We start from the raw sequence: 27819 nt of genomic DNA, 5'->3' as shown, positions 1-27819 counted from the left end.
TATGCAGCATAATTTTTGCCAGCATAATTTTTCCGGTTGTCACAGCCACGTGACAATAATATATTAGATGTAGGCCTGTGAAAATGTTGGGCCACTGTGGGATTCATGCACAGCATGAATTCCACAGATACCTCCATGCAGATGCCTGCATTCCACATATGCCTCCTGCCTCCATCCAGAAAGACAACTTGGCATTTCGTGTTCTGTCAATGACAGTGAACCAATTTTTGAAATTATTGTGGCAAGAGATTTTCAGGTGGCATCATACAAATTTAAGCCTAGTGTATAAGCACGGCCGCTGGATGAAAAAGCGCACGGTACGGCCTGCCGCGTCGGGCGGCTTTCTATGGGAGAGCGCGTGTTGGCCCTAGTTGCAGTTGCGGCCGCTGCGGCGCGACGGGGCGGGGAAGGAAAACGGGTGCCGGCGGCTCTGTTGGGGCAGCAGCCGCAGCAAATTAGTTGGTGGTGGTCACAACAGCGATCTCACTCAGCTGTTCTAAGCAGTTTTTTTCTATCTCATCTATCGCAGTCATGACATATCATGCATTCAGTTGAGTCCGTTCGCGTAATCTGGTTAAATAGCCACTTAAATTTCCGTGTACGTGCCGAGCTCCTGGCATTTTTTTTCAGGACCCACTTTTTGCTTTGCGTCTGAAAGAATATTCCACAATGCGCGTAGCAACATTATATGGCGCTGAATGTGTGAAAAAGTGGTTGTTATATTTATGTGCGTGTAATGAATGCTTCGTTTGTTATTTTAACATATTGATTTCCGTGACATTTCTTCAGCACCTTTGAGTTTTCTTAGCTGAAAATGCTTGACAGGTATTTATTTTAAACATCTGACAATACACGTTCATGGTCTTTATACACAGGAAGTGCACGTAAAAACATATGTTGAATCTTTTTCATGATGTCTGATACATGATACTGTGCCGAGAAGTAATTCAGCTTCGGATGCTTGATACTAGCGAATTCTACAAATATAGTGACGCATTCCTCGTAACTTTGTTGAAAAGGCTGTGGAAATATATATTCATTAGAAGTGGCTTGCAAATTTCTCGACAGTTCTTAGCAGGGCAATATGTAATCAAATTGATGTATATATAAGGCCGCGGCCGATGATGGAGACTGCCAGAAGACAATCACGTTGGTGTGCAACGAAGATTCGCCAGTGCATGTACAGCGGTTAACATCAAAGGACCAAAACGAAAGGTTTTATGGCCTGCACAGACTGGAAGTAGACAGGGAAGCCAAAATTTGGGCTCACAAGCTGGAGGCATAACAAAACAATAATTAAAAATAAGAAGAAAACAGAGACGAGTATAAAGAAGCGTTTATTCCCCCCCCCCCCCCCAATCCCCCACTTTTTTTTTTTTGTTTACCGTATAGCTGTCAAAAGCGACCCATTAACTTTGTCCCTGTGAGTCGCTCGCATTGTGTGTGTTGGCTGCCACGTATATTTGTTTGAAATGAAATCTTGTCGTCGCCCAACAGCCGCTTTTCTGCACTTTTTTGTCTCCGCATGTTTTGCTGAGGTAAGTTTGAGTCCGTGCCCCGTACCGCTAATGACCACAGACAACCCAACTCTTTGAATAAAAGGAATACACGTGCTTTTCATGGCAACCAACATCAGTACCACATGGCATTGCGGGGCAACGCACGCCACCGCAACGCGACCGCGTTCGGAAACAACCGGAACCGATGGCAAAGGTGCCGCGGGCTGAAAGGTGGGAACTAGAAAAAAAAACGAGAGATAAGAGAAGACGGGAAGGTGGTGTTTGCAACAAGCCGCCGTTTGCAGCTAGCAGGGATTAACCCTGAATTCATAATAAGTAAACTAACTCCTCACATTTTGTCCAGATTTTATGTTCACTGTTGAATTCGTTACACGATCATGAAAACGGCGTAACGAGAAGAGGCAGAAATACTGAAAACCGCAGGAATGCAAGCAGTTGTGTTCGTGTGTTTTTCAGCCTTTTCATCACTCTTTCCGTCTGACTGTTTTCATATTAATTAATCCGTAACAGCTCGCCCAATTGTCAGTATTGAAGATGTAGTCATTGAAATTTCAAAGTGATTCGAATCTCCTTCTATGAGATGGTCACACAATAATTATGATAAGCATTATTTCATGGCAGCTGCATGCGATGCCGTATCGAATGTGTACTATAAACATGTTTGGAAGAAGGAAGAAGTTTATCTTATTTTGTGTCAAATAAACAGTGGCCGCTGCAGTTTCTGAGATCACTTTTTCGAAATGAAATGTTTAAATCTGAAGCAGCATACTCAGAGCCAAAATAAGGAATTTCGATGCATTAGGAAAGGTGCAGCGCCTCCAGATTGGTTAGTTGTGGTCTTCTAGGACACCAGAAAAATATGCCCACGCGATTACTTCCGCAAAAAGCGATCAGTGCGCGAAGTTGCATCTTGGGCAAGGCAAGAACAAAAATTCCCAAGCGCTGCAAGTATTACAAGAAATATCGGTAATTAACTGATGTGTACACGCTAGATGGATTTTAGGAGAAGATTTCGGGCGTCACATGAAGACGCACGCGCTCAAGCATAACTGCCGCAAGCGCGCCACGCATGTGATCCCGCGGGCGTCCGCGAAACCCGTCCCCCCCTGGTGGCGCCGCGGCGGTGGTCCGGGAAACTAGGCCCGTCACGCCGGTTTCGGAGCACGCGGCAGGCCGTACCCGTGCGCTTTTTATCCAGCGGCCGTGGTATAAGCATAATTTTCAATTGTTTTTGGTAAAGGTCCTGTAAAATACCGACACTTACTTCCCAATATGGATTCATCGAGATAAGTCCACTAAAAAAATTCGACAGATCCCATGCATTGTGAAGACCAATTTCATGTGAAGTAGTGGGTAGGTAGGTAGGTAGATAGGAAGGAAGGAAGGAAGGAAGAGGAAGGAAGGAAGGAAGGAAGGAAGGAAGGAAGGAAGGAAGGAAGGAAACGGTCAAAGCACCTTTGGTTTTCTAAGTGTTATTCACATTTAATAATGTGAAAAAGTGTATTAATGTGGTCTTGGGGGGTTGCTGCATACTGAAATACAAGAACGGTGCTAGAATTGGACACAGAATAGAGGTGACAAGACGAGGCGCTTACTACTAACTATAAGTTTATTTCGCCATAGCGGAATAGCATACTTTAAAAAAAAAAAAAAAGATTTTGCGTAGTTCACACATGCAGTAACTCATCCATCAGCGTGGCTTGCATAGATGTACTAATTACATGCTAATTTTTTCTGGCTTATAAAGAAAGCACGCGAAATATGAAAAATAACATGTGATTACACTCGCACCCGCAAAAGGTGGGAGCGTAGTCTTGACTTGCTACCTCACAGTGACCCTGCTCGAGGGCGCTGTATCCTGATACGCGCTGCAGTCTAGTCACGTGTAATTTTTTAGATTTCGCGGGCTTTCTTTATTAGCCAAAATTAGTGCGTACGCAATTAGTACGTTGTTGAAAATAGCGCAGTTAGATGTCATTTGAACATGCCTACATATGCCTCATTGACATTTTAATGATTGGGTGAGTATTTGTCGAGTTAGAAACATAATTAGGACTAATTAACTAAACGTCATTAACGAAAAAATTGGTAGTGGCTACTACAGTATACTGGGACCAATATCCTCTAGGTGTGCTTCGCGTAACGATGTTCCTCTTCTTTTAAATCGTTCTGCGTGATATTTGGGACACCCTGTATACAGTCGAACCCCTCAATAACGAAATTGCCGGGAAAGCAATTTTTGTTCATTCCTGTGAGAGTTTTGTTGTCGCGAAAATAGAAAAATGTGCACACCACTTACTTCACACAACATGCTGTGCCGCGCTTTGAATCGGCTTAGCCATCCGCCACTCACCTTGAAGTGGTTCTGCTCGAGAATGCACACGAATTCAATAGCTTTCTGCTGCAGAAGGCTTCCAGACAAGGGTATCATGTTGGCTCTTTTTTTGGCACTCTTTTTAATAGGAGACAGCATCTTTCCGAAAGGTCAAACAACACTGCACGTCCACAAAGTGCGAGAAATCTCGGCGAGCGCACAGATAGACGGAGGGGTGTGGGGGGGCAGAAAGCTGTAAGGCAGTCTACAGAATGTCTGTCGCCATGATGTCACTTTCGGGGGTGTCGTCACTTGAGATGTCATGGCCGACGTAGTTGCCAACAGAGGCGTTAGCTAAAAACTGTTTTCAGCGGAAAAAAGAAGTATTGTTGCTATCATCATCATCCGACCAAATGTAAACAGCGATGGTTGCACCAATGCTTGTTGGCCGAAATGTATGTGCTCGACTTGTCGAATGAGCGGTGCTGCAATTTTTGATCTTCTGGCTTCCCAACTAGCTAACGGCTTGAAAAAAATTTTGCGGACCGCTACCTGAAAGTTTCGCTGTTGCGGGAGTGCCTTCAAAATCTCTTCATTGTAGAGAGGGGACAAATGCATTGAACTCTATAGGTGTTCGCCGAGGATGCCAGATTTCTTCATTGCCGCGAGAATTTCGTTATTGAGGGGTTCGACTGTATTCCACTACAGTGAAATGAACTCGCTGTTAGTCAATGCCTTGTCTTGTTGTTTCTATTCTAATATCCCGTCCTAGTGCTCTTTTCGAATTTAAAAAGTAATGTGTCAAGCATTTTGGAGTTAAGCTGCTGAAACGGACATAGCTTGTGGAGAAGCAAGCACACCATCGCTGACAAAAGGTTGTTTCTGCCTATTCCCATGTTGTCTTTTAATTGCATGATGTCACCAGATAACCCAAATCTAGTCTTGTGAATTGTTTGTGATGCATTTTTTGTCCAGCCGAGGAGACAGATGATTCTGACGCAAGCGGTGAAGACACAACCACCAGATGCAGCGAAGTACTGCCAGTTAAGCGTGGGTCCAAGCGCCGCAAGCAACCTGCCAGATTTTGCTGCAAACTATGCCCGTTTGTCACTAGACGGAAAGCGGGCATGGCGCTGCACCTTAAGAAGCACAAGCGGGGTGAGCAGCTTTTCTGTCATCACGCTTTGTTGACAGTGAAGGGAGGTGATCTTCAGAAAGCTTCCTAGATGACATTTTGGAGAAACACAAACTTTCATTTCATATTTTACGGTATTATATCTGGTAGTACTTTTTTTAATACCCCCTTTTAACAAGCTGTATTGCTCTGTACAAACAAGTGTCCACAAAAGAGAGAACTGTTTTCCTTTAGCGCTCTTCCAGACAATAAATTTATCTTCGACTATTATCATCAAGAATATAGTAAGAATTCGAGCCAGAATGGCACTGATAAAATGTCATAATAATTTGAAAATGCGTGAATTTATTCTACAAGTGGCCGAAAAAAATTGCCGTAATTATAAACTGGCATTTTCAGGGGCAACGTAAAATGCACTCTGCTGGCGACACATCAGCATTTATCAGTGAAGCCATGCATGATAATGTGCCTTGTCTTATCACACTTCCAGAAACATCACCTATCGGTGTGTCTGGTGCTAGTAATGCAGAACATTGTGAAATGTAGAATTCTTGAAAAAGGACATCCGTATACAGTAAAAGCTCGTTAAAACGTACCTGCCGGGAACGCGGTGTAACTATGCACTCAACGGTAGTATGCAATAACCACCAAGTACAAATTTGCATCTCCTGACATGCGCCATCGCCGTCAACAAAGAAATAAACACAGTGCCGCAGCAAATATACTGCCTAAAGTGCCCACCTCAAAGACTTTTCTTGCTTTCTGCCATAGTGCAGAAAAGATTCTGGCATTCTCGCGTGACCGTCTGATAGCGCGCAGTGGCGACACCAAGATGCATTTCAGCACTATTACTGGGTTCGGGATACGCAGCAACTAACATAGCGACAGAACGGACAGTATCAGCTTTCCTCAACCTCAATACATGTGTACGCGTCTGTACTGCGATCTGCTACTAAGCAAAAACTGACAAAATTTCATTGAAACACGCTACATGGTACAGCTGTGTGGAGTCAATTGTCTCCCGGCTAGTCACGTGCAGCGCGTCGCCGACTTGGCTCACGCCGTCACTGCCGTGCCACTTGCTGTACTGTACATGCTCATTTGCCGTGGGAGTGTTCTTCATACCCACTCCGCTCCAGACCGTGCATGGATGCGGCGAGTAGCTTGTTGGGTTAACGCGGCAAGTGATGAGCTTCCTGCAAACTATGCGTACCCTGCGATTCTTTGGCGCTCTGGAAGCGAACTTAGGCGCGTGTGGGTCGCTTCTTAATAAAAGCGTGCAGTATGGTTACAGCAGTGCTATGCTTGCTGTACCGTACGCGTGCGTTTAGCGTGATATATCAGTGAAATGAGGTTTCTCGGTGCCCGCGATCCTCAATACTCAACTCTGCAACAGCGAGCTGCTTCACTTCCAGCAAAGCGGTGCACGCTTGAACACGGTCCCTCACAACAAGGCGTCAGTGGTCGGTGGGCCCAGCGCGTCCAGGTTGTCGCCATTTAAAAGCGTGCAGTAGGCTTAAAGTAGCGCTATGCTACATTCGTGCCCGAGCATATAGCTGTAGATACTTATTGCGGTAAGGTTATCAGCAATAAGTCATAATGGCGTGTTCGTCGGTGGCCGTTCCCTCACCTTTGTTCTTTCCCGATGCTTACCCGCAAAGGCATCTCCGCTCTTCTTGAAAAGACGGAAAACCTTTTGTGGCACATTGCGGCATCGGCAAGTTCAGTGGCGCAGTAAACTTTTATGGCACAAAAAATTATAGTGGTATGCACTAACCTATAGGCATGAGATGAAGCACTGCGGCTTAAGCGGTCAGTGAATGCACTAGACTCTATGAGACTCGGTCTGGAATTTGTCACAACTACACTTTAACCGTTAGTTTGTTTAAAGCGGGTACGTATTAACAAGGTTTCACTGTATATGGCCCAGCTTTGTCAATCCTTCACTGTGTGAACAAGCACTCACCTATGGCCAAATGGTCTGTGATGGAAAGTTGTAATGGCACATTTACTTATGTAATTTTTTTCAGGCTTTCACCATTTCAAAGGCAGTGCAAGTCTTTCAGAGGGAATTCGTGCATGTGACCTGACTTGTTTGAAGCATGGCTTCCTTGAGAGGAACAGCGTGCGAGTTTCTTTTTGTAACTTCAACTGCTTTCATGCCAAGCAGCCATTTTATGCTTTTTTGTTATGAATGGCCGTTTATTTCCATATTACAAATCCTGTTACAAACACTTGTCAGCACCTGTAGCCAAAGATTAGTTGACATTCCGATAAAACGAAAGCAAGTTCTAACATTGCGAAAAGAAAAAAAAAGTATTTAGATTAACGTAAATGGAGGATGAATTCAGTCTACAGCGATGGACTGCAACAATGGATGCCATAATGGTAATAAACAGAGTTAAATGCATGATTGTCAAGCTCCTTTACCCCGTGTGACCAATGTGTTCCCTGTCTGCGCAATAAACATTGTTGATCATAAAACAGTAAGGCATGCAAACAGCGGCTGCAAGAGCAGAGACCAAGAGAAACGCATTTGCAGTTGTCTTGTCTTTCCCTGTTGTCCATGTTTCATTCTTTACCTTTCATGATAAATCTCAACCAACTAGCTCAACTTCCTGTTGTAAAGATTGCTGTAAGTCTCTGCTCTTCACTGAGCCTTCTCTCATTAGTGGGAATTTTGAAAATTTTGAATACGAATCAAATACGAATAAGGCAGAATACTGTCTCCAAATAAGGAATGAAATATTGAACATGTGTTAAAAGTTGCGAACTACTCTTTTAACCCTTTGCGGTCTGAAACATTTACCCACCTTTTGTCCGTTCTGGTCTGAAACTGAAAAAAGCAAAGCTCAAGTAAAAGAAGTTTGCTCTTTTGGAGTTGAGGCATAATGCAGTGAGAAAACACACACGTGAATTAACCACTAAAGAGCATGTTCAGCAGTGCCCGACCACGGACTGCTGCAGCCGTGTTGCGTTGTCGGGAGGCGCCTGACAATGGGCAACAAATGGTTCAAATAAATGAATGAAGCTGCATTTTACTAGGCTGTAGCACATAGAAGTTTTCTGGTGACACATTCATTACAAGTTCTCACTCTCCACTCACTGTAACAACATATCTATTAGCGGGAAAGACCTTCTCACTTGAAATTGAAGTGGTAGATAATGTAATGCTTGCACAAAGGTATTTCTTTTGTGAAACATTTAAATATTCTTCAGGTAACATTCTTTATGGTTATTTTATTGTATCTATTTAAAGAATGCAAAAGTACAGCATATATAAAAGAGCCACAGAACAAAGCTTGGTGGAGAAAAATAAACGCCCTTGTCGCAAGGGCGTGTGAAGATGGCAGTAGTAAGGAATGCCAAGCTAGTTGGTATGGTCGCATTGTCGAATAGTGCAAAACAGGGCCGTAGACTAGGCAAGCGATACAGGTGCTAACTTTCAAATGAAGCTTGTTTGCAGAATGGCAACATATATATACATACGTAGATCTGGTTATGTACAGTGGCTTCCTTTTTAGAACAAACAATCTACAGTCCTTTTGCCACTCTTACAAACCTGAAACCAGTAAACCTGATTCCCCATCTGACAAGAATAAAGAGTGGTGGCTTGTGCTCTTATCTCCCCTGCTTTTTATAAGAAATGCTTCGACAACTTCTCTAGCTGTTCGGTCACCCAGCTGAAATAAAATTGTAGCATCACCAAAGGATGAGCTACAAGAAGCGCTGCAATAGGGGCCAGTTGGTTATACACTGTCTTCGATATTAGCACCTTTGACATGAACAAAACATGTACACACACAACACGAAGTGCCAGCTAATAGCAATTTATTTCAGGCTGTTTCGTCATGCATATACATATATAGTAGGGTAGCATCGCAGTTACAAAAACAAGATAAAACAACATCCACTGTGCACATGCACATCTTAACGTTCGTGCTTGCAACATTACTGTAAAGTATTTTGATTGTTACTCTTTTGCATGAAATAAATGTTTTTTGATGATGGGTTTATTGACTGCGCTACCACATCCTCCTGCACGTGCGTGCATAATTTCATGTGCTTCAGTGATGATCCTCTCCATTCCGTTATGCACATTTGCTAAAATGTTTCTTTTCCTGAATTGCGGTGTACATTTGCCCTGCAAAACGTGTGAAGCAAGATTGCCAGGGTGAGTAATCGGCCAAAAATTATTTTGATGCTCTCTTAGTCAAGTTTTTACACATATTTCCACCTGCCCATATTTTTTCCCCATAGGTCAACGGAATCTTGTCAACTACTTCGTTATTGCATTCTACAAATCTTTGGATATGGTTTATGCCACGGTTCCTTTTACGTTTTTTCTGTTACAGCTATTCACTCGTCTGCACATTCCTATGAGCTTGTCCGCCGTCGAAAACACTACTTCAACATTTTTTGCATTGTTATCTTTTTTAGCTTGTGTGATACAGTATGGATGTATGGCAAAATCATAAGTCTGTCTGTGTCTTTGCCTGATTCATTATCATAATGAGTATATTTCTGCAGAAAAAAATATGGTGGATGCGCAGAAAGATGTGTGAACACTGACTAAAAGAGCATCAAAATAATTGTCAGCAGATTATCCACTCTAGTAATCTTGCTTCAGTGTTTTGCAGTGCAGATGTACACCGCAATTAGAGAGATCAAGTATTTTAGGAAACGTGCATGATGAAATGGAAAGAATCATTGCAGAAGCACATGAAATGATGCACGCACATGCAGTAAGATGTGTTAGCACACCATCAATAAACGTATCGTCAAAGGAAATTCATTGCACACAAAGGAGTAACAATCAAAGTACCAATGAGTAATGCCGCGAGAACCATGCAGCGTTTTTCTTTTATTAACATGATAGCGCTAAAGAGCTCGTTTCGCAGAAATTCTGGCGTCAGTCTCTGTGTCATTGCTTGTGAGTGAAAAATCAGCGTTCTCCGTGACTGAAACATAGAGAAAGGTGCGAATAAAATAAATAATAAAAATCTAAGTTGCAAGTGAGAATGAAACCCAGGCCTTCTGCATGGCAAGCAGGTGTTCCACCACAGAGCCACACCTTCGCTTGAAACAGCTTCCAAAAAAAAACACTATGTGAATGTCTTGTAGTGGGGGGAATAGTGATGCAGAACTATCGATGGTACTGTCGATACTATCGATAGTTCAGTAGCTATTGAACTATCAATGATAAGTTTGATAGTACTACCCATAGTATAAAATCATCTGTGAGAACTCATTGCAGCGTAAACTTAGTTCCCCAAGCATGTGGTAGCAGGAGGAGCAGGCTGAAGGGCACGAAAGTTGATATGCTTGCACTCCTTCAGCAGAATTCTTGGCTGACACATGACAATTAAGTTGAATGGTTCAGGTGTACAAGAAACGAGATGGTTACATTTGACGGTACTGTACGGCTTGAAATTTATATTGCATTTGGCGATTTCAAAATAAAAATATCAAGAACTGGATTTGTTAATTGTAAGGTGTAAGTGGTTACTGTTGAATATGAATTTATTGATGTACATATTCCTGCATTTGCACTGTTGAAGTAATTTTTATTTTGCCAAAGAATTGCTCATAAATTAAGTAAACTGAGTATTGCTGATAGTAGGCTATCATAAACGCTTTTTGGCAATATCGTCTGCCAGCAACAGCATAATTATTCACGGAACTGTTGATACTATTGAAGAATCGCGCCAGGCATCAAAATGTGAATTGTGCAATGAGTGGGGGTTTTAAAGGCCCACACATTACAAAATACTCAGACATATTTAATCGTCATCAGTAAAAGCATCAACAAATTGTGCAGCTGTGTAAGTTCGCGTGTTGCCTTACGGATGCGTAGTGGGCCCTTTGCGATTCACAAATAGAAGAGTTATGGCATAGTGGGCACTTGCAGTAGGGTGATTCCACGTAAGATCGAACAAACGACGGCTGGTCGACCTCTCAAATTTATTTCAAAATTTTATATATTATTGCCTGATGAGGGGAAAGAAGAGATCCGCAATTTGTTTTGCCGCCAAAAATTTTTTCGAACCACAGGAAATCAATAATGACGAAGAGGTGGAGTGGAGCGCTCATCCGCTCTGCTGTTTCGGCCAACTTTCGTTATGAATTCCACAAAATATATTAAAGTTAGGTAGCTGAAATTTATTTACCTAAATATATGCATGTTTTTGCTTCTGCTCAGGTATTTTTAGTTTTTATGTGTAGTGTAGATGTTTTTATAAAAAACCTCAAAAATGGCCCAATCGGCAAAATTTTCTTTACTTTGAAGGTCTTTATCTCAAAAAAGCCTTGTAGCAGAGCGACAAAAATTCTGCATTACGTTCTTCGCATGCGTATCTACCAAACTGCCAAATCTTGTATTTATACAGTCGAACCCGTTTATAACGAACTCGAAAGTGTCGCGAAAAGTGGTCGTTATATCAGTAGTTCGTTGTATATGGACTCGCCCTTAAAAACGTGCACTTTGCGGCCAAGCCGTTTTTTTTTTTTTTTTTTTGCTTTGTGCACTTTTATTAAAGTGCTAACAACCCCTTCGGTGACAAGCTAAGCTTTTTCGCGTCGTGAAGCGACGCCCGCTGCGTGCTCACGAGTGAATTAACCGCCTTTGCAATGAGTTGACACAGTTCCACCGAAGCTCGGTACCGCGACGTGGAGCCGATCGTTCCTGGCTAGTTGCGTGCAGCGCGTTTGTACGTTCTTCGTGCTTGCTTCACTCCGGATCGTGCACGGATGCGGCGACTAGCCTCTTCGTTCAACGCGGCGAAAACAAGCATTTTCCAAGCAACGCGCACTACGTCTCCGCGATGCTTTCGCGGCCCTGCACGACGATGCACGGCGCACTTCATTTGTCACCCAGTCAAACACGCAGTATACGCTCGCTGTCAGTGCATCGACGTTTCTCGGTGCCCGCGCCGCTCAACAACAGCGAGCTACTTTCATTTCTACAAAGCGACGCGCACTTTAAAGCGGTCTCGCACGACGCGGAGGCGGCAAACTTGCGAACGGCAGCATGGCTAAGCATGGCGCGCTCGTACCGCCGTCGATCCGCAGTGTACGGTGTACGCCACACGCGCAGCCGAGCAGATATCTAAAGATGTCTGTGATAAGGTTGTCGGCTATAAGGCATAACGGCACGTTCATCGACGGCCGCCACTCGCCTTCGCTCTTTTCTGATGCTTATCCGCGAAGGCATCGCCGCTATCGCGCGGAAGTCGTAATCACCGATCGACCGGTCTCTGCCGTTACCGAAAAGACGGACGACTTTTTGCGGCACATTGTGGCGTCGGCGAGTTTAGGGACGCAGTGAACCTTTTTGCGATGGAAAGTTATCGCGGTTATCACTTCTTGCATTTATGCCTTCTTGCGTTCCAAGGCATTGTTTGGTTCATCGCAAACGGTCGCAGCTGCAGAGAATGGCGTCAGGAAAGGTTACCGTGCGAAAGCTGACCGCAAGGCTTCATGCTGCCTCCTTTTTTTTTTTTTTTCTCACTGCCATTCTGCCACTGAAGAAAAAGGCTGGAAAGTGAGCGACCTCGCTCGTAGCGTCCGAAATCTGCGTGCGGTGCTCGCCGATCAGGGATATCTTAGTCGCGAGTAAACTGGAGCGGCGCACGCGCGAGCGCGCGCCCCTCTCTCGCAATTTAGAAGGCCTGTTTTTAACTTTTTTCGCTTCGTATGCGCCATATTTTGACCGCGACCGCGTCTCAAGTGTTCGTTGTAAAAGTAGGAGGCTTTGAAAAATGTTCGCTATATCTGGACGCAGCTTCAAGGGTTAGCATAGGAAAATCGTAAGTGCACCCAAATATGGTCGTTATAGCCGATAGATCGTTATATGTGGGATCGTTATAAGTGGGTTCGACTGTATAACTTTTCAGTAAAGAGATATGATGGGGCTAAGTTCAAGAAAACACCGAACAATGAAAACTTCTGACGACAATTAAAAAAAAACCCCATTTTTTAAATTTCTTAAACTTTGTCCACTTATTCTCCTCCACATCAGCTTTCACAATAATTAAAAACATGTTGCATAATGTCGTTGCACTAATAGTTACGGCCCCTCCAAAGAGACCCTTAGGCAAGGATGGGCCAATCCGACTTCTTGCCCAGCAAGTGTATAAAATGCAGGCAGGATTGAATTTCTTTTTATTAAAAGGTCAGCAGGTACCTAAAAAGGTGTCGCCGGCACTGAAGACGTTAATTTTGAAATTATTTGGTCACTGCAGCGGCCACGAGCGCGGAGCTACCGAGTAGGCGTGCACCCGAGATGCTCGTTGTAAGAGACGGAGCAGTGAGAGCACGTTCTCGCGTCCTCAGACCAATTGAGTTCGAAACAGCAACACCTCTCGGGTGACTTGAACGCACGTGCACTGGAGCTTCGCTATTCTATCCGCCCTCTGTTCGCATCTCAGCTAGGCGCTGATAACACGGCGGAGATTGAAGCAAGATGAAAACTCTATAAGGGAGCTATGAGCGCTCGCTTCACGCACGCTGCTGCCACAGAAACTGCGCTGCGCCAGTTGCGATCAGTGGAAAGCATGAACGTGGCGCTCCTGTGGCAAAGCAAAATATGGATTGTCAAAGGAAAGAAAAGCAAAACTATCGGTGACCGGATGCGCTTGCCTATATCAGATGTCGGCAGCAGACGGCCTGAACTGGCCGCGTGTTCGGTGCGCTGTTCACACTTCATTCGGCACGGATAGTTCTTGTGCTTTGCTCTTACTCTGCTCCTCCTGTGCGTCTCATGGCGATAAAGTATAGCTCTGAATGAGTCTGTTGTGGAGACTACCTTTCGAAGCACAACAAGCTTAAAGGAGTAGTGACACGAATTTAAAAAATTTTCGGATTGTTGCTCTAAATAAAAATACTGGTGTCGAGAAACGTAAAACGACTATTGTGGTGCCTGGGAATGCATCCTATATATTTTAATTAGCGCCACCTTAAAAAGACTTTCGGTTTCGATATCTAGGGGGTGGCTTCTCAGTATCGTTTCATAGCAGTGTGACGTCACGGAGATACAGAAATTCGCGACGTACTAGCGGGAAATCCGTCATCTGCGCGTGGTGCAATAGACAACGATGAGTGAACTGTCGTCCAGTGACCCTGACAGTGATTTCTACGATTTAGGCTGCATGCAAGACGCAGAACTCACGAACTCGGAGGAACTGTCTTGACTTGTCGGGATAATGTCCTTGCAGTGTGGCTGGCTTGCAAATGCTCAGCGACGAAAACTTCAAAGTCAAATCAAAATATTTTATACGTGTTCTCCGACTCTAGTGTGTGGACAGCGTGGACACTGCATACCAACGAAGCAAAAAATGTCCCTTTTGCGATGTCTCAAAATCGTGTCAGTACGATCCTTTAATTATTGCAAAGAAGCCAAAATTTCGCAGAGTTACCGATCTAGACATAAATGCTTTGAAGGAACGTTTAACGCCCGAAAGATCAGTGACTGTCAGTGAGACGGACTACTTGTGCTACGCGTGCTTTTGCTACCACTGCAATGAAAGATCTTCACGGAACGCACTGTATAACGATGACATTCTTGTGCCCCCTGAAAAAGAAATCGTCGCAATTAACCAGATCACTGCGACTACCGGTGCACGTGCGTTCAAGTCACCCGAGAGGTGTTGCTGTTTCGAACTCAATCGGTCTGAGGACGCGAGAACGTGCTCTCACTGCTCCATCTCTTACAACGAGCATCTCGGGTGCACGCCTACTCGGTAGCCCCGCGCTCGTGGCCGCTGCAGTGACCAAATATTTTCAAAATTAACGTCTTCAGTGCCGGCGACACCTTTTTAGGTACCTGCTGACCTTTTAATAAAAAGAAATTCAGTCCTGCCTGCATTTTATACACTTGCTGGGCAAGAAGTCGGAATTGCCCATCCTTGCCTAAGGGTCTTATTGGAGGGGCCGTAACTATTAGTGCAACGACATTATGCCACATGTTTTTAATGATTGTGAAAGATGATGTGGAGGAGAATAAGTGGACAAAGTTTAAGAAATTTAAAAAATGGGTTTTTTTTTTAATTGTCGTCAGAAGTTTCCATTGTTCGGTGTTTTCTTGAACTTAGCCCAATCATATCTCTTTACTGAAAAGTTATATAAATACAAGATTTGGCAGTTTGGTAGATACGCATGCGAAGAACGTAATGCAGAATTTTTGTCGCTATGCTACAAGGCTTTTTTGAGATAAAGACCTTCAAAGTAAAGAAAATTTTGCCGATTGGGCCATTTTTGAGGTTTTTTATAAAAACATCTACACTACACATAAAAACTAAAAATACCTGAGCAGAAGCAAAAACATGCATACATTTAGGTAAATAAATTTCAGCTACCTAACTTTAATATATTTTGTGGAATTCATAACGAAAGTTGGCCGAAACAGCAGAGCGGATGAGCGCTCCACTCCACCTCTTCGTCATTATTGATTTCCTGTGGTTCGACAAAATTTTTGGTGGCAAAACAAATTGCGGATCTCTTCTTTCCACTCATCAGGCAATAATATATAAAATTTTGAAATAAATTTGAGAGGTCGACCAGCTATCGTTTGTTCGATCTTACGTGGAATCACCCAGTAGGCATTTTATGATAGTATGAAATGGCCAATGTTACCCTACAGACGTTCATTTTTTTGGCATGGTTGAGGCGTGCACTGAGAACAGGAGCCAGGCTAGTGTAGAGAATGCGATGCGCACGGGGCCCGATAACGCTAGCGCGTTCTACTTTTGAAGGCGAGGCTCAAGCGTCCTTCAAGTTTTTATCTTGCTTCTTTACCTAAATTTTATTTAACCCATTTGAATAACACCTTAGTTGAATTAATAGATAGTTCAGTTTTAAAAAAAAATCTCAGTTGGGTGTATTCGTATTTGTTGTGCTCTCTCGAGCCGTCTGTTGACAGCGCCTAGAAGATTGCACACATGCTCACGTTTTGAAGACGTGTGGATTGTGGAAAGGATAGCTGCAACCCTTACACAGATTTTTCTTTTTCGAATATGTTCTACGGACTAATGCAGTGATTCCACTCCTGCGCCAAAGTGTGCCAAATTGGATTTAATGCGCCATCCTGATAATATCGACAGAAATTGTGCCAAACAATGCCAGAGTCTTCGGTTTGGGGGCGTCTGTTACTGGCAGTCGCACCGGCGGCACGTCAAAACATGTGCAGCTTGATCTTGGGGCAGCCAAAGTCACAACCAAGAATTATTCTGCTGCATAAAAAGCACATTCGCATGCGTCCCGAGTAAGCCACAATGCCATGCACAGTTCCGACGCAGCTTCTGTTGTGCAAGTCAGCTTGACGGCGAAACACGCTCTCTGCGGAGGCTTGTGACACCTACTCCAATTGGTAGCGAGAAAGTGTGGCGGCGATTCATCGGCGGACGTTATGTGTTCCAAAAACGCTGCTGGTAGCTTGTTTGAAGTGTCGTACGGCACGTAATTAAAGCAGTGCTCAGTAATAACTACACACGTGCCGCTAAAATGTCTCCTTTCTGTTTATGTACATCGCGGAATGAAATCTGGGAACACCAGTATGTAATAGATGTATGCATAATGTCAATTTTTCTTACACCATAAATATATGGAATAATAACGAATTTCCATTGCTTCGTGTCCATGGAAGAGCATATGAACGGTGGGAACACATTGACACTTCTCGTAAAATATAATTCATCCATGGATCTTTATCCAGAAGAGCGTTTTCATAATTCCGTCCGCCACCACATCCGGGCTTGTAATCGCTCTTGCGGTAAATACTCCCTAAAAGACCCTGCCCTTTCGAGCTCGTGAGTCTAGGGTCCCAATTTGAATTTCTTGCTTGCTTTAAAAAAAAATGTCGTCTCATTAATAAAAGCATGCCTCTTGGTCTGAGCAGCCGCAATTCGGTTTTAATATGTGCCCTGGTGTCGGAAGGCCCACTGTGAAGCAGCTACGCCATGTTACTCGTCTGCCCCTCGCTTTCCAAGGTCCACAGCGGACGGTTAAAAAAAATCACAGAGCAATGAATGTGATACCAACAAATTGTATTGTTATACGAAGTAAGGATAGTAGCTACATCTTTTAGATCCGATTTCTCGTAACTCAACAAAACGCTGGTTTAAGGGAAATTGGCCGCTCCAGGGACCGAAGCGGTTTTCGTGCTGTCAGTTCTCTAAACACGAAGTAAGGCCCGTATTCTGAAACGCTCCTTACCTCAGACCATTTCCTTACCTTACGTGAGGAGCCCTTCATGCCTCCTTATCTTAAGGAGCTCCTTGAGGGAGCCAGCGTATTCTAAAAGGTTCCTTCAACCTTCCTTTCCCAAGGCCCGCCTCAGTAAGGTAAGGCGCGTGTTTCACAAGTCTGGGATCGAGAGTACGTGTGAAATACGGACTAAACGTCCGTTTTAAAGCAAGAATAAGGAATATTTTGTAGGCATAACGATGAATAATAACGTGCAAAGCTGCTTTACGTATGAACTACTGACTAAACGTCCGTTTTCAAGCAATGAAGGAATGTCTTTTGTGCATAACAATGAATAATAACGTGTACACTGATTTTTCGTGATGTGGGTGCACAACCTTTTCCGTTTACTTAACTTTCGCCTGTTGCAGCAGACAAAAACAGGATGGTCAAGCAACCTTGGAGCTCATTGCGTTCATTGATGCATTTCAACGACATGTTATGTGCGAGCGAGTAATAAAGATTATTTAAAGAATTGAAGACGTGGGTGAGATTGATTTTCATAACCGAGTAGTGTTAAACTTGTGAAATCTCCTCACTTTAGTGCAAATTTGACTCGAATGTACTTATGTCCAAGTAAATTATCATGTTTACATTCAAAACAAGGGCACGTCTATCAGGTCGTGCATCGCGCCTTCGTGGATTGAACTGTTTTTTCTTTATTTTGTTTTTTGCTAAACGAGGACATCTTACAGCAGTAGTTCCTAGGAACCCAAGTCCTGAAAGTATTCAGATATTTGTGCACGATTTCTTAGTAGTCTTACAGTGTGGTGCTTCGGAGTTGCATTCTGAGTTGTCACAAATGGTTGGAATATTTGAATAATGTATATCGCCCGTTGTCATAACACGTGACGACACGACACGACAGAATCCCTTCTAGGATTCTGTCGGGCTCCTTGATCTAAAGCCCGATTTCACCCGTGATCATGTTTGCTGGACGTATGAACCAGGCTCATACAAGCTCTACTCCGCACAGTAAGCTTGTCAAAAGGGTTATTGTTCGGGCTTGCTTCTACAACGCATTAAAATAGTCATGCTGTCACAGAGTAGGCGCCAGCTTTCAGGCACAGGTCACTCGCCTGTATCACGACGGATTGCTAATCTCAGTGGCTGAGGTAATTCGCAGAAAAGGAAAGAAGGGTTTCCTGGGCATACATTGTAGTGCATGCGGCTGAACCACTGAACCCCTGTGTTCGCTAAGACCAATGTGATTTTCTCTTAGCTGGACGACTGCACCTGCCCCATTGTGAAAACAGCCCGCATGTCATGTGAAAAATGCCATTGTTAGCCCAATCCAAAGAACTGTCATTCCTGGAAGACAGCAGCACGAACGGTGGGCGATGAGGGGGGCCTACCGTTTCGCATTCCTTGAGTCTGTTCTTTTTTTTCTCTATTCTTGTAAAATGCCTTGTCCTCTTCGCGCTGCGCAATCTTAACGAAAAATGTTGACAGCCGTTCGGCTGCACGCTCGAAAACACGCCTGGCGAGCAATTTTCCAACAACGACGACGATACAATTATAGCAAGCATGCGCAGAAGTGCAAGGCATCGATCGAAAATAAGAAATCAGACACACTGTCGCTGACAAAGTACTGCAGAGAAGCGCCCTTTCAGTGCAAGTAGCAAGGTAAGGAGGCCTTAAGGTAGCCCTAGAGCTACCTTAACTTGAGGGAGCACCAAGGAGGGCCTCAGTGAGGGAACCTTAGTAAGGAGCGTTCCAGAATACGTGATAAGGCGTTCTCAAGCAGTTAAGGCCCCCTCACTGAGGTAAGGAGCGTTTCAGAATACGGGCCTAAGCGTTGAGATAGCGCGTGCGACTGCGCCAGGGGTGGATCCAGGTGCCTACTTTGGGGTAGGGTGGAGGGGTCCTTCCTCCAATCGAGGGGAGGGGAGGGGGGGCGCAGGAGCACAAAGACTGACGTCACCGCCTCAGCAGCGCATTTTAGGCAGTCACGCATATTTACAACAGCCCAGGGGGGATTATGGGGGTGCCTAAAATGACTTCGTTGGAATGTGCATAGGGAAGCAGAAAAGGGCAGAATGATGAGAAGAGAGGTAGAAAGTGGGGACAAGGTTTTCCTTCCTTCCCCCTTTTGGGCAGTGGTAGCCGAGGCTACCTGACAAAGGAGGCGGGCTACGGGCACTGAAGAGAGGAGAAGGGGCTGACACAGGCTTTGGGAGGGGGGGGAGTGTGTCCCCCCCTCACTCTGGAACCGCTACTGGACTGTGCCCTGCGAGAGTCGCAGCCCCCCTCCCCTGGCGTCCCTTCATGCTCCTTATGAAAGACGGGCGGGACGTTTCCTAGCTCTCTCTTTAATGAGCAATTGGTGGCAGGCCTCGCACACGGGATGATGTTATCGCATCTACCCTCCGTGCGACAAAGATGGCCGGCTCGTTTTGCTTCAGCCGCATTCGTCGCCAGCGCTCGCGAGCTTTTAGTCACAGGTAGAACATACAATGTGCGAGGTGATGTTATCAATTTGAACCTTATACGGAAAATGAGGGCTACGGCAGAAACCCGCAGAGAGTGTCCATATAATTGCTAATGCAATAAAAAGAAGAAAAAAGTTGAGCTGTTCCACTCTGTGAGGTGGATGATCAGCGAAACTGCATAGCGCGCGGCACAGAGGTGACATGGTGGACGCCAGTTTGGTATGTAAGGCCAGGTTGTTAACGGCCAGGCTGCTAACGTTAGATATGCAATATTAATGCGAATGCCTCAGATGCCTCATCAAACACGAAAATTGACTGTCGGCATCGGCAGCGGCAACACGAGGGATGCAAAAAAATCATCACGTGATGACGTCACCATGGCGTCATATATCGCCAGAACTTGTGACGTCATCATGATGTCGTACACCGTGCCGTCACGTGATGACTCACGTCACATGCTTCTCCAGTGTGAGCCGAACAGTTCGGCTCACGGCAAGCATAAATAATGATGCCAAAAAGCAGTACTGAATGTACTCTTCACTGACCCGCTCAGGCATGAAAGGAGCGTTATTTGTTTTCATCCTCACAACAAATAACACTCACATCCTCACAAGGCAATGTGAACACAAGGTGTTCTTCAACTGCTGAACAATGTAATGTAATGCCTAATGTAACTGCATGGTCTCTTCAGATTGTTTACATTTTCCTGCCTTTATGTATGCAGTTAGTGAAGCGATTTCTGGTATTGCACGTTATCATGTATGTCTTTCAGCTGGATCTTTGTCGCAAGCTCCACCAAGCCAGCCACCCGAGGCTGAGGACAACATCACTGAAAATGAAAGGTCAAGCAAAGACTCTTGCACCGCTTCATCTGAGGCAGCTGCCCCACGCAAGACCCGAGAAAAGAGCAACAGCGGAAGTGAAAGAGACGCAAATTTGGAGGTTTTGAGAGAATCTGAATCGTCGACTTGCCAGAACAGAGAAGGGGCCAAGTCGGTCGAGTCTTCACAGTGCAACCGCACGACAGCGGAACCTCCTGCCATGAAAGAGCCGCTGATGCTTCGGTGCCACGCGTGCTCATTTGTAACAAAGTATCAAGCATCGCTATTTGTGCACATCAAGTCTCATGCAGGTAAGGCACTTTTTAGCTTTCTCGTTAGGTTCAGTTTGTTGTTTGAGCTCTAAGGTATGTAACAAGCATTGGTTACAGGTCACACACTAGTGGAGAGTGCAGCCTTTTCCATGGTGCTAGACAGTCTGTTCATTGTAGTCAACTAGCACACGGTGTCGGTCCACATGAATCTACTTTGTTTCCTTAAGGAAATTGAGCGTAATCGTAATTAAATTGAAGGGGGTGTTCAAATTACATTATTATATTTTCTATTTTGTTATGTTCATTACTGCCCTTTCCTGCATTGTAGGCCCAATGGGACGCACTACTTTAAAATCCTTTGTAGTGAAGTGGGCAATGTACTTTTGATCTGTCCTGTGTAAGCAATATTTTCGCTGCAGAACTATGCTGCAAATTTATGCAATCTTTCATAAAAGGAAGTGTTTTGCGCAAATTGATTGATATCACTTTTGATAGTGGAGCTGTTAAAGCTTTTCGTTGCACTGGGTAGTGCGAACAAAAATGAACCGGCATGCGCTCGCTTTGTCCATCTTCTGCTTCGCTCCCACAAGATGTGCGCCGTTTTTCCTGCCGTGGAATGCAATATCATGGGCGAGTATGCTATGTGACTAAAAACCACGTAACATCATTAACAACTAGTCACGTGACTAAAAATGTGTATCATCTAACAACTAGTCATGTGACTCAAAACACGTATCATGTAATATCTAGTCACGTGACTAAATCATGCAACTACATAATAACTAGTCACGTGACTAAAGATCACGTAAAATTATGTTACTACTGACGTGACTAAAAAAGCTTGCATCCAGTAACGTGACTAAAATCATGTAACATCGCGTAACTAGTCACGTGACTAAAATAACGTACTGGCTAGTCACGTGACATGTTCCCGCCAAAAACACATAACAGCTAGTCACGTGACATGTTGCCGCAGTAAACCACGTAACAACTAGTCACGTGGCTCAAAATCACTTAACTTCACGTAAAAGCTAGTCACGTGCCAAAAACAAGTAACAGCTAGTCATGTAACTAAAATCACGTAACATTTAGTCACGTGACTACAATCACGTAACATCTAGTCATTCCACTAAAATGACCTAACCTCACGTAACAACTACTCACGTGACTAAAGTCGCGCAACATCACGTGACAGAACACGTAACATCACGTGAGAGCTAGTCACTTGACATGTTGCCACCATGAACCACGTAACAACTAGTCACGTGGCTCAAAATCACGCAACTTCACGTAACATCTAGTCACATAACTAAAATCACCTATTCCCACGTAACTAAGAACACTTAACATCACGTAAAAGCTAGTCACTAATACTGCATTCTTCACAAAATGCTGAGCAAGCCTAAACACAAAAATAACGAAATTCACGTGCAAGTAAGCAGCATGGCAAATAAATGGATCGAAATTTCATTGAACTGATGTTTTCTTAACTCGTGATAACAAGCTGCAACACAGCTGTTTCAGTTCAGTGAACTTTCATTTTAACAAACATTTTCCTGAAGTCTCTTGATATTTAAGTGAAGTTTCACCGTCTTTGCATACCGAGTAATCCTTAATAAGTATTTAATATAGTTGGGCATTAGCCACACTCAATTGGGCTGATGACGAAATGAATGGTGCATATAGACATCAGCAAACGGAAGGTCTTTATTTGCAACAAATTAATTTTAATGCGAGGCTGCAGGTTTTCTGGTTTGGCTTTCTGTGTGGAATGACGTTTTGATACCTGTCGCTCGCAGAAGGTGCTGTGCTTGCCCTTGTTGCCAATGCTTCACCTCAGCACACGTCTCGTTTATCGCGGTAAAGCCAGCAATGACATATTTCGTGAGAAGAGCTTCATTGACGGCTGCTCTCCAACTGTTCGTCTTCTCTGTTTGTTTACATTAGAACAGCATTTCCTGTTCCCGCAGTAATGAGAATATGCACGAAATAGCCACACACTTACTGGTATATTGCTTCAAGTGACCTGAAACACCCTTTTTCTGTGGTGTAACGCTGCTCCAAGACACATTTTTTCTGCTCCAAAACTGCTCTAAAAAGTGTTTCTTCTGCTACAAAAATTGCTGTAAATATTAAACAGTCTGGAGCAGCAAACTGTGTTTGGCAGTTCTGGTTTCTGTGACATGTCAACATCCTTGTGTGCATCGTCAAGCCAGGATGTGTTGAGCTCAAAAGAAATCCCGAAATAATTAGAAATACATGTGCCCATCTGTAGCTTAATTGAAAGCTTCATGTCTCAAGACAGTTTCTTGAGATGTTAGGGCTGTGTCACTGACAAAATATAACATTTTTTTTTTCATTCATATTTTGTGGAACATGCATGTCAGACCAGGAAGTCTCCTGCATTGCTGAAGGAGTGGAGTAGTTCTCTGTGCTGTTTGTATTATTGATACAGCTGTTTTGCAGTGAAGCTTATTATCGGAAATTTATCATTCTGAGAAGCAAATATAATCCCTGCTGCAGATGCCATCCCTGTTTTGAGACATGTACCTTGCTTACTTTTCTAACTGACACTGCTGTTTAGATTAAGGCCCTGTTAGGCAGCATCTGCACAAACAGTCGTGTTTGGAACAATTTATCTGAGCATCATTAGAGTGTTGTGCTGCATTTGCAGGAGCAAAGTACAGCGCAGCATTCTAATAGAGAAATGTGGACATTACACTTTTGTACAAAATTTTCAAGGGAACGTTACATTCGTTCAAGTAACCAATAATTTGATATACCCTGGTTCGGTATATACAAGTTCAACTGTTCATTGGCAGGGCAATGTTACTTCATTAAATTTTTTGCATACATGGATTACATCTGGGATTTCAATGGAAATGTCCAGGGATGGTACAGCTGTGCCAAAGTGCTACATTCCCGACTTGCGCCAAGTTGCGCCTAAACCACAATATTTCCTGATGTTGCACCACGCTGCTCCAAAATGCAGAAACAGACAACCACCAGTTCGTTTTCTGTGGTGTAAACAACTACGATTCTGCTTCGTCCGCAATATCAATGTGATGTTCTGTATGAAACTGGAACTAGGAAAAGTAAACCTAACATCGGACTAAGATGCGGTGGCTTTTATAGCGCTATATAGCCCTGCATTATCGGCTTGCCAGGTAGCTGCCGGCTCCATGCAGATATGCCGCACCAACGAGGCCAGGAACATTGTGAATTGGCCCGGACGAGTTATTGTTATGTCTACGCGAGGAGCGCTGACTCCCTAAAGACTGCGTCCCTGACGGTGTTTGCTTCATCGTGCAATGTGACTTCCGTGCTCGCAAAATTTGCCTCATATTTGGACACTTGTTCAAGTAGCCTCGATTCCACTCTTAACTTTTAATTTTTTTCAACTTGCAACTTTACCATTTAAATTACTCTAACGGGGATCATTTGCCCTAGCTGTCATACAATAGTCAGGGGTGGAACAGCTGCGCCATTTAGCGCCAGACATATTTCCCTGCGCCATCCTGCGCTGAACCACTCGATACACCAAACTCGTTTATCAGTGCCGTACTGTGCCGCGGCACCAGAATTTAGCTGTGAGGTGCGACAGCTGTCAAGCCCCGTGCGCGAAAACGTGACTGAAACATCGTGTTTTTGGTTTCCATTTCATCAAGGCTGTGATCGGCTATGGAGGTTGGCTCAACAGGTGCTACGCGCCACGAAATAAAAAGAGGAAAAGGATGGAGGTTTCACAAGTGTTGAGACCAAGCTCTTGTTTTTTTTTGTGTGTGTTTTTAAGCTCATTACACCAAAGTGTCGCATGAAAAACTAAACTTTAATTGATAGAAATGGTCTTTTGTGTCCAGTATTGCATAGCACCAAAATAACAAAACGCCAAATTATTTTGCTGTTCTGGAAAAGTTTATAACCTAGAAGAAGACTTCCAGGATACAAGCATATTTCCCCAGACATTGTATTACCTAGCACGACTGTGTCTATTGGGAGGTGACCGTACAAACGGAATGAAAAGGACAACACCAATGTGTGTACATAGCTAAATGAGGATATTGCACAATTTAGCTTAGTGTTTGCCAAATGCAGCATTGGACAAATGCTGCTTCACAATTGCTGTGAAACGGTGCTACATCTGCTCTGAATGGTCTTTCTGACTGCTCAAAACTTGCTCTAAAAGGTCTTCCTGGCTGCTCCAAGCCTGCTCCAAAACGTCTCTCTGGATGCTCCATGCCTGCCGCAGAAGGCAGTTTTGCATGCACCTAACACTGCTCCCAAACCCATATACCCAGTTTCACCACAGAATAGTTCCTTAACAGTACTTTGGTTCTGTGATATTTCATAAACAAAAGGTTGATTTACTTTTGACCAGCTTCTCCAAAACACAGTACTCCTGCTCCAAAACGCTATTTTTTCTGCTCCAAAAGCTGTCTGAGCTGTCCCACCCCTGAATGTCATTTACAATGCAACACTTTCTTAGTCTACAACAGAAGTAAGCCATCTGTCTTACTAAGTTCAACTTTTAAAGTGTTCATGAATTTCTTCCATGAGAGGTGTTGGTTGCCTTGAAGCAGTCTATAGTGATGAGTTGTAACATCATAGTTTGCCAATGATTCCTGGGTGTGAGGTGTCTGAGGCAGGCCAATGTATAGCTTTTGAGCATTTGCATAGCGAACTGTATATTTGTCCTGCCAACATTTGAACTGTTGCGGGATAAATGGAGTTGCACTACCGTCAAAACTACAAATAATGTCCCCTATGGCTTCCTTGGACTAACCAAGTAACACAGAATGTTGTGTCAATGTTGCCTAAATGTCGCTGATCTCGTGCAACGTTAAACAGCGAAATTCAACGTTGCATCTATGTTACCATGGTGTATGATCGTCATGAGTGGACGTTGCACGTATATTGCTTATAGTAAGTTGCATGAATGTCGTGCATACATCACAACAATAAATAGCTTGAGTTGCACCGTTAGACATGGACATCCTATGAATGTTTCAAGTAACACTGACACATCATAATACGTAATCTGCAACATCCAATAACATTATTGGGAACCTTTTGGCCTTTTGTATATGCTTATATTTAGATAAAGTTTGACATTTCGGCTTGTTAGTATGGTTCTGTAAAAGATTCAAGGAGTGCAAACATGTGGACAAGAGTTAGACCGAGTCAAGCGCTGTGTCTCTGTGTTGTTCGCACTTCATTCTTTATTTGGATCACTCATGGCCGAAGATTATATATACATGATGCTTTTATGAATGAATTTACATTCAACTTTTTGGCAGTTAATGTGGTTGATATCTGTAACTAAATGTGTGTAACACCGTAGATTCACACACATGAAAAAGGGTAGTACCGCTGCATTCAGCATTTCATGACCTCGTCGGCTTCATTTCATAATGAGTAAAACTGAGAAATCATTGGTGTAAAAGCTCAAAATAGTGATGTGCATGGATGAAAAATAAAATCAATATTTATGCATGGCCAATTTTAAGTTATGTATGTAATTTCAACTGTAGATGTATACAGTTAAAACTCGATCTAACGAAGCCCAATTTTACGAAGTTCTTGATCTAATAAAGAATTTTCAATTCTCCTGCATAAAATACCCATTGGGATCTGTGCTATTGTCAACCCAAATTAACGAACAAACTTTGCCACCAAACCCGGTTTAACAAAGTTTTTCCTGAAAGAGGGGAGTAAAAAAATTAATGATTTCCTTCCAGTTTCGACAGAAACGGGTTTTTCGTGTGTGCACTCGAATGCTGTTGCTTTAAAACTTCCAGGCACCCTACTCTCGGCCCTAGCTTTAGTGTGATGAGGCTGCATGCTGCGCCCATGCATAGAAAAATGAACTCTGCAGTTGGTAGTGCTCTTATGGTGCTACGGGTGGTGGTGGGTGCTTACGTTGTTTCCTGGTTTATGCGAGAAATTGCACTGTTCGTCTCCTTGCAATTTTCTTGCTCGGCCTGCTCGCACAATCACTGCATTAGTACTCCGCATCTTCGCATATGGGTAGCCGATCATAACTTCACGTGACCATCCACCTGGCACGCATCACCCGGACATAGGTGGCACCTTGTCTGGGCGACATGGGACGCTCCATGTCCGGGCCGCCCTCACGGATTTCCACAGGCGCAATCATGGATTGGTGGCAAAAAAAGGATGTGGTAACTGTTGGGTTTCGCTACGTTACAATTTTACATTTCTGAGAGCTGAAAAATTTCTTTCACAATTTTACGAACTTCCCGATTTACTAAGTAAATTGAGCATGGTCATCACTTCATTAAATCGAGTTTCAACTGTATACAGGGTGCACACAGGTCCTTGAAATCCTTGAAAACCCTTGAAATTGAAAATTTCATTTTCAAGGCCTTGAAAGTCTTGGAATTTCGTTCCGGTCCTTGAAAACCCTTGAATATTGAGGATTTTCTCAGGGTCGGATTGCGCGACTTGCGATTTACGGCAGTTGAGCGTGGTGCCAGGCAAACTTCATTGCTTATCGCGTTCCGCGACACCGCGATTGCGAAGTCGAAGTCAGACACGGTCAAACTGCCTGTATTAGATTGGCGAGATCGAGGCATGCATGCACCCGCAGCGCCATTTTTTTTATCTGGCTTGGTTTGGTTTCAGTTGGCCAGAAGCCATAAGCTGATGGCCACAGTGAGGCATGGCACGCGTGCTTGTGACAGCGACCTGTCTCTTGCTTCTAAGAAGAAGAAACTCTCCAAGGACAGCATGTTTTCGCTGCACGACCAGGGGTCACCAGGCACGAGCCTGTCAAGTTAAGCTAACGTGCTCATCTTGCCATGGAAGGCATGCAGCAACCATGTGCGATCCATCGTAGCAAGCTACGGGTCGATGCAGATGCACCAGGAAGCTGTACAGCAGTATTCGTTTCCCCCGAAACAACAGTGTCAAATTCCACAGAGTTATCGTGCAGTGGGCAGCGAGTAAACAACAAGAATAACGAAGTATATCTGCAGATCTTTCGTGCTTTGATCATCCACAGTAACTAGCACCGCTGTGTCAGAGGTATTCTAGATGGTGGAAGTCAGAGGTCCTTCATCAAA

At 43.9% G+C, this 27819-nt stretch overlaps 1 protein-coding gene across 1 annotated transcript in view; it reads left to right on the top strand.

The window, feature by feature from the left end:
* Window positions 1-27819, top strand: part of LOC119406793 (zinc finger protein 37 homolog) — a 104257-nt gene that overhangs the window by 7754 nt on the left and 68684 nt on the right. Inside the window, exons 4-5 of the mRNA XM_049419822.1 lie at window positions 4810-4992; window positions 20414-20773. Of these exons, the coding sequence (XP_049275779.1) occupies window positions 4810-4992; window positions 20414-20773 (543 nt within the window). The remainder of the gene's footprint in view (window positions 1-4809; window positions 4993-20413; window positions 20774-27819) is intronic.

The sequence above is a fragment of the Rhipicephalus sanguineus genome, chromosome 10 (genome assembly GCF_013339695.2).
Source record: "Rhipicephalus sanguineus isolate Rsan-2018 chromosome 10, BIME_Rsan_1.4, whole genome shotgun sequence".
Taxonomy (NCBI): domain Eukaryota; kingdom Metazoa; phylum Arthropoda; class Arachnida; order Ixodida; family Ixodidae; genus Rhipicephalus; species Rhipicephalus sanguineus.
The sequence above is the reverse complement of the archived record's forward strand: the minus strand, read 5'-3'. Positions and strand labels throughout refer to the sequence as shown.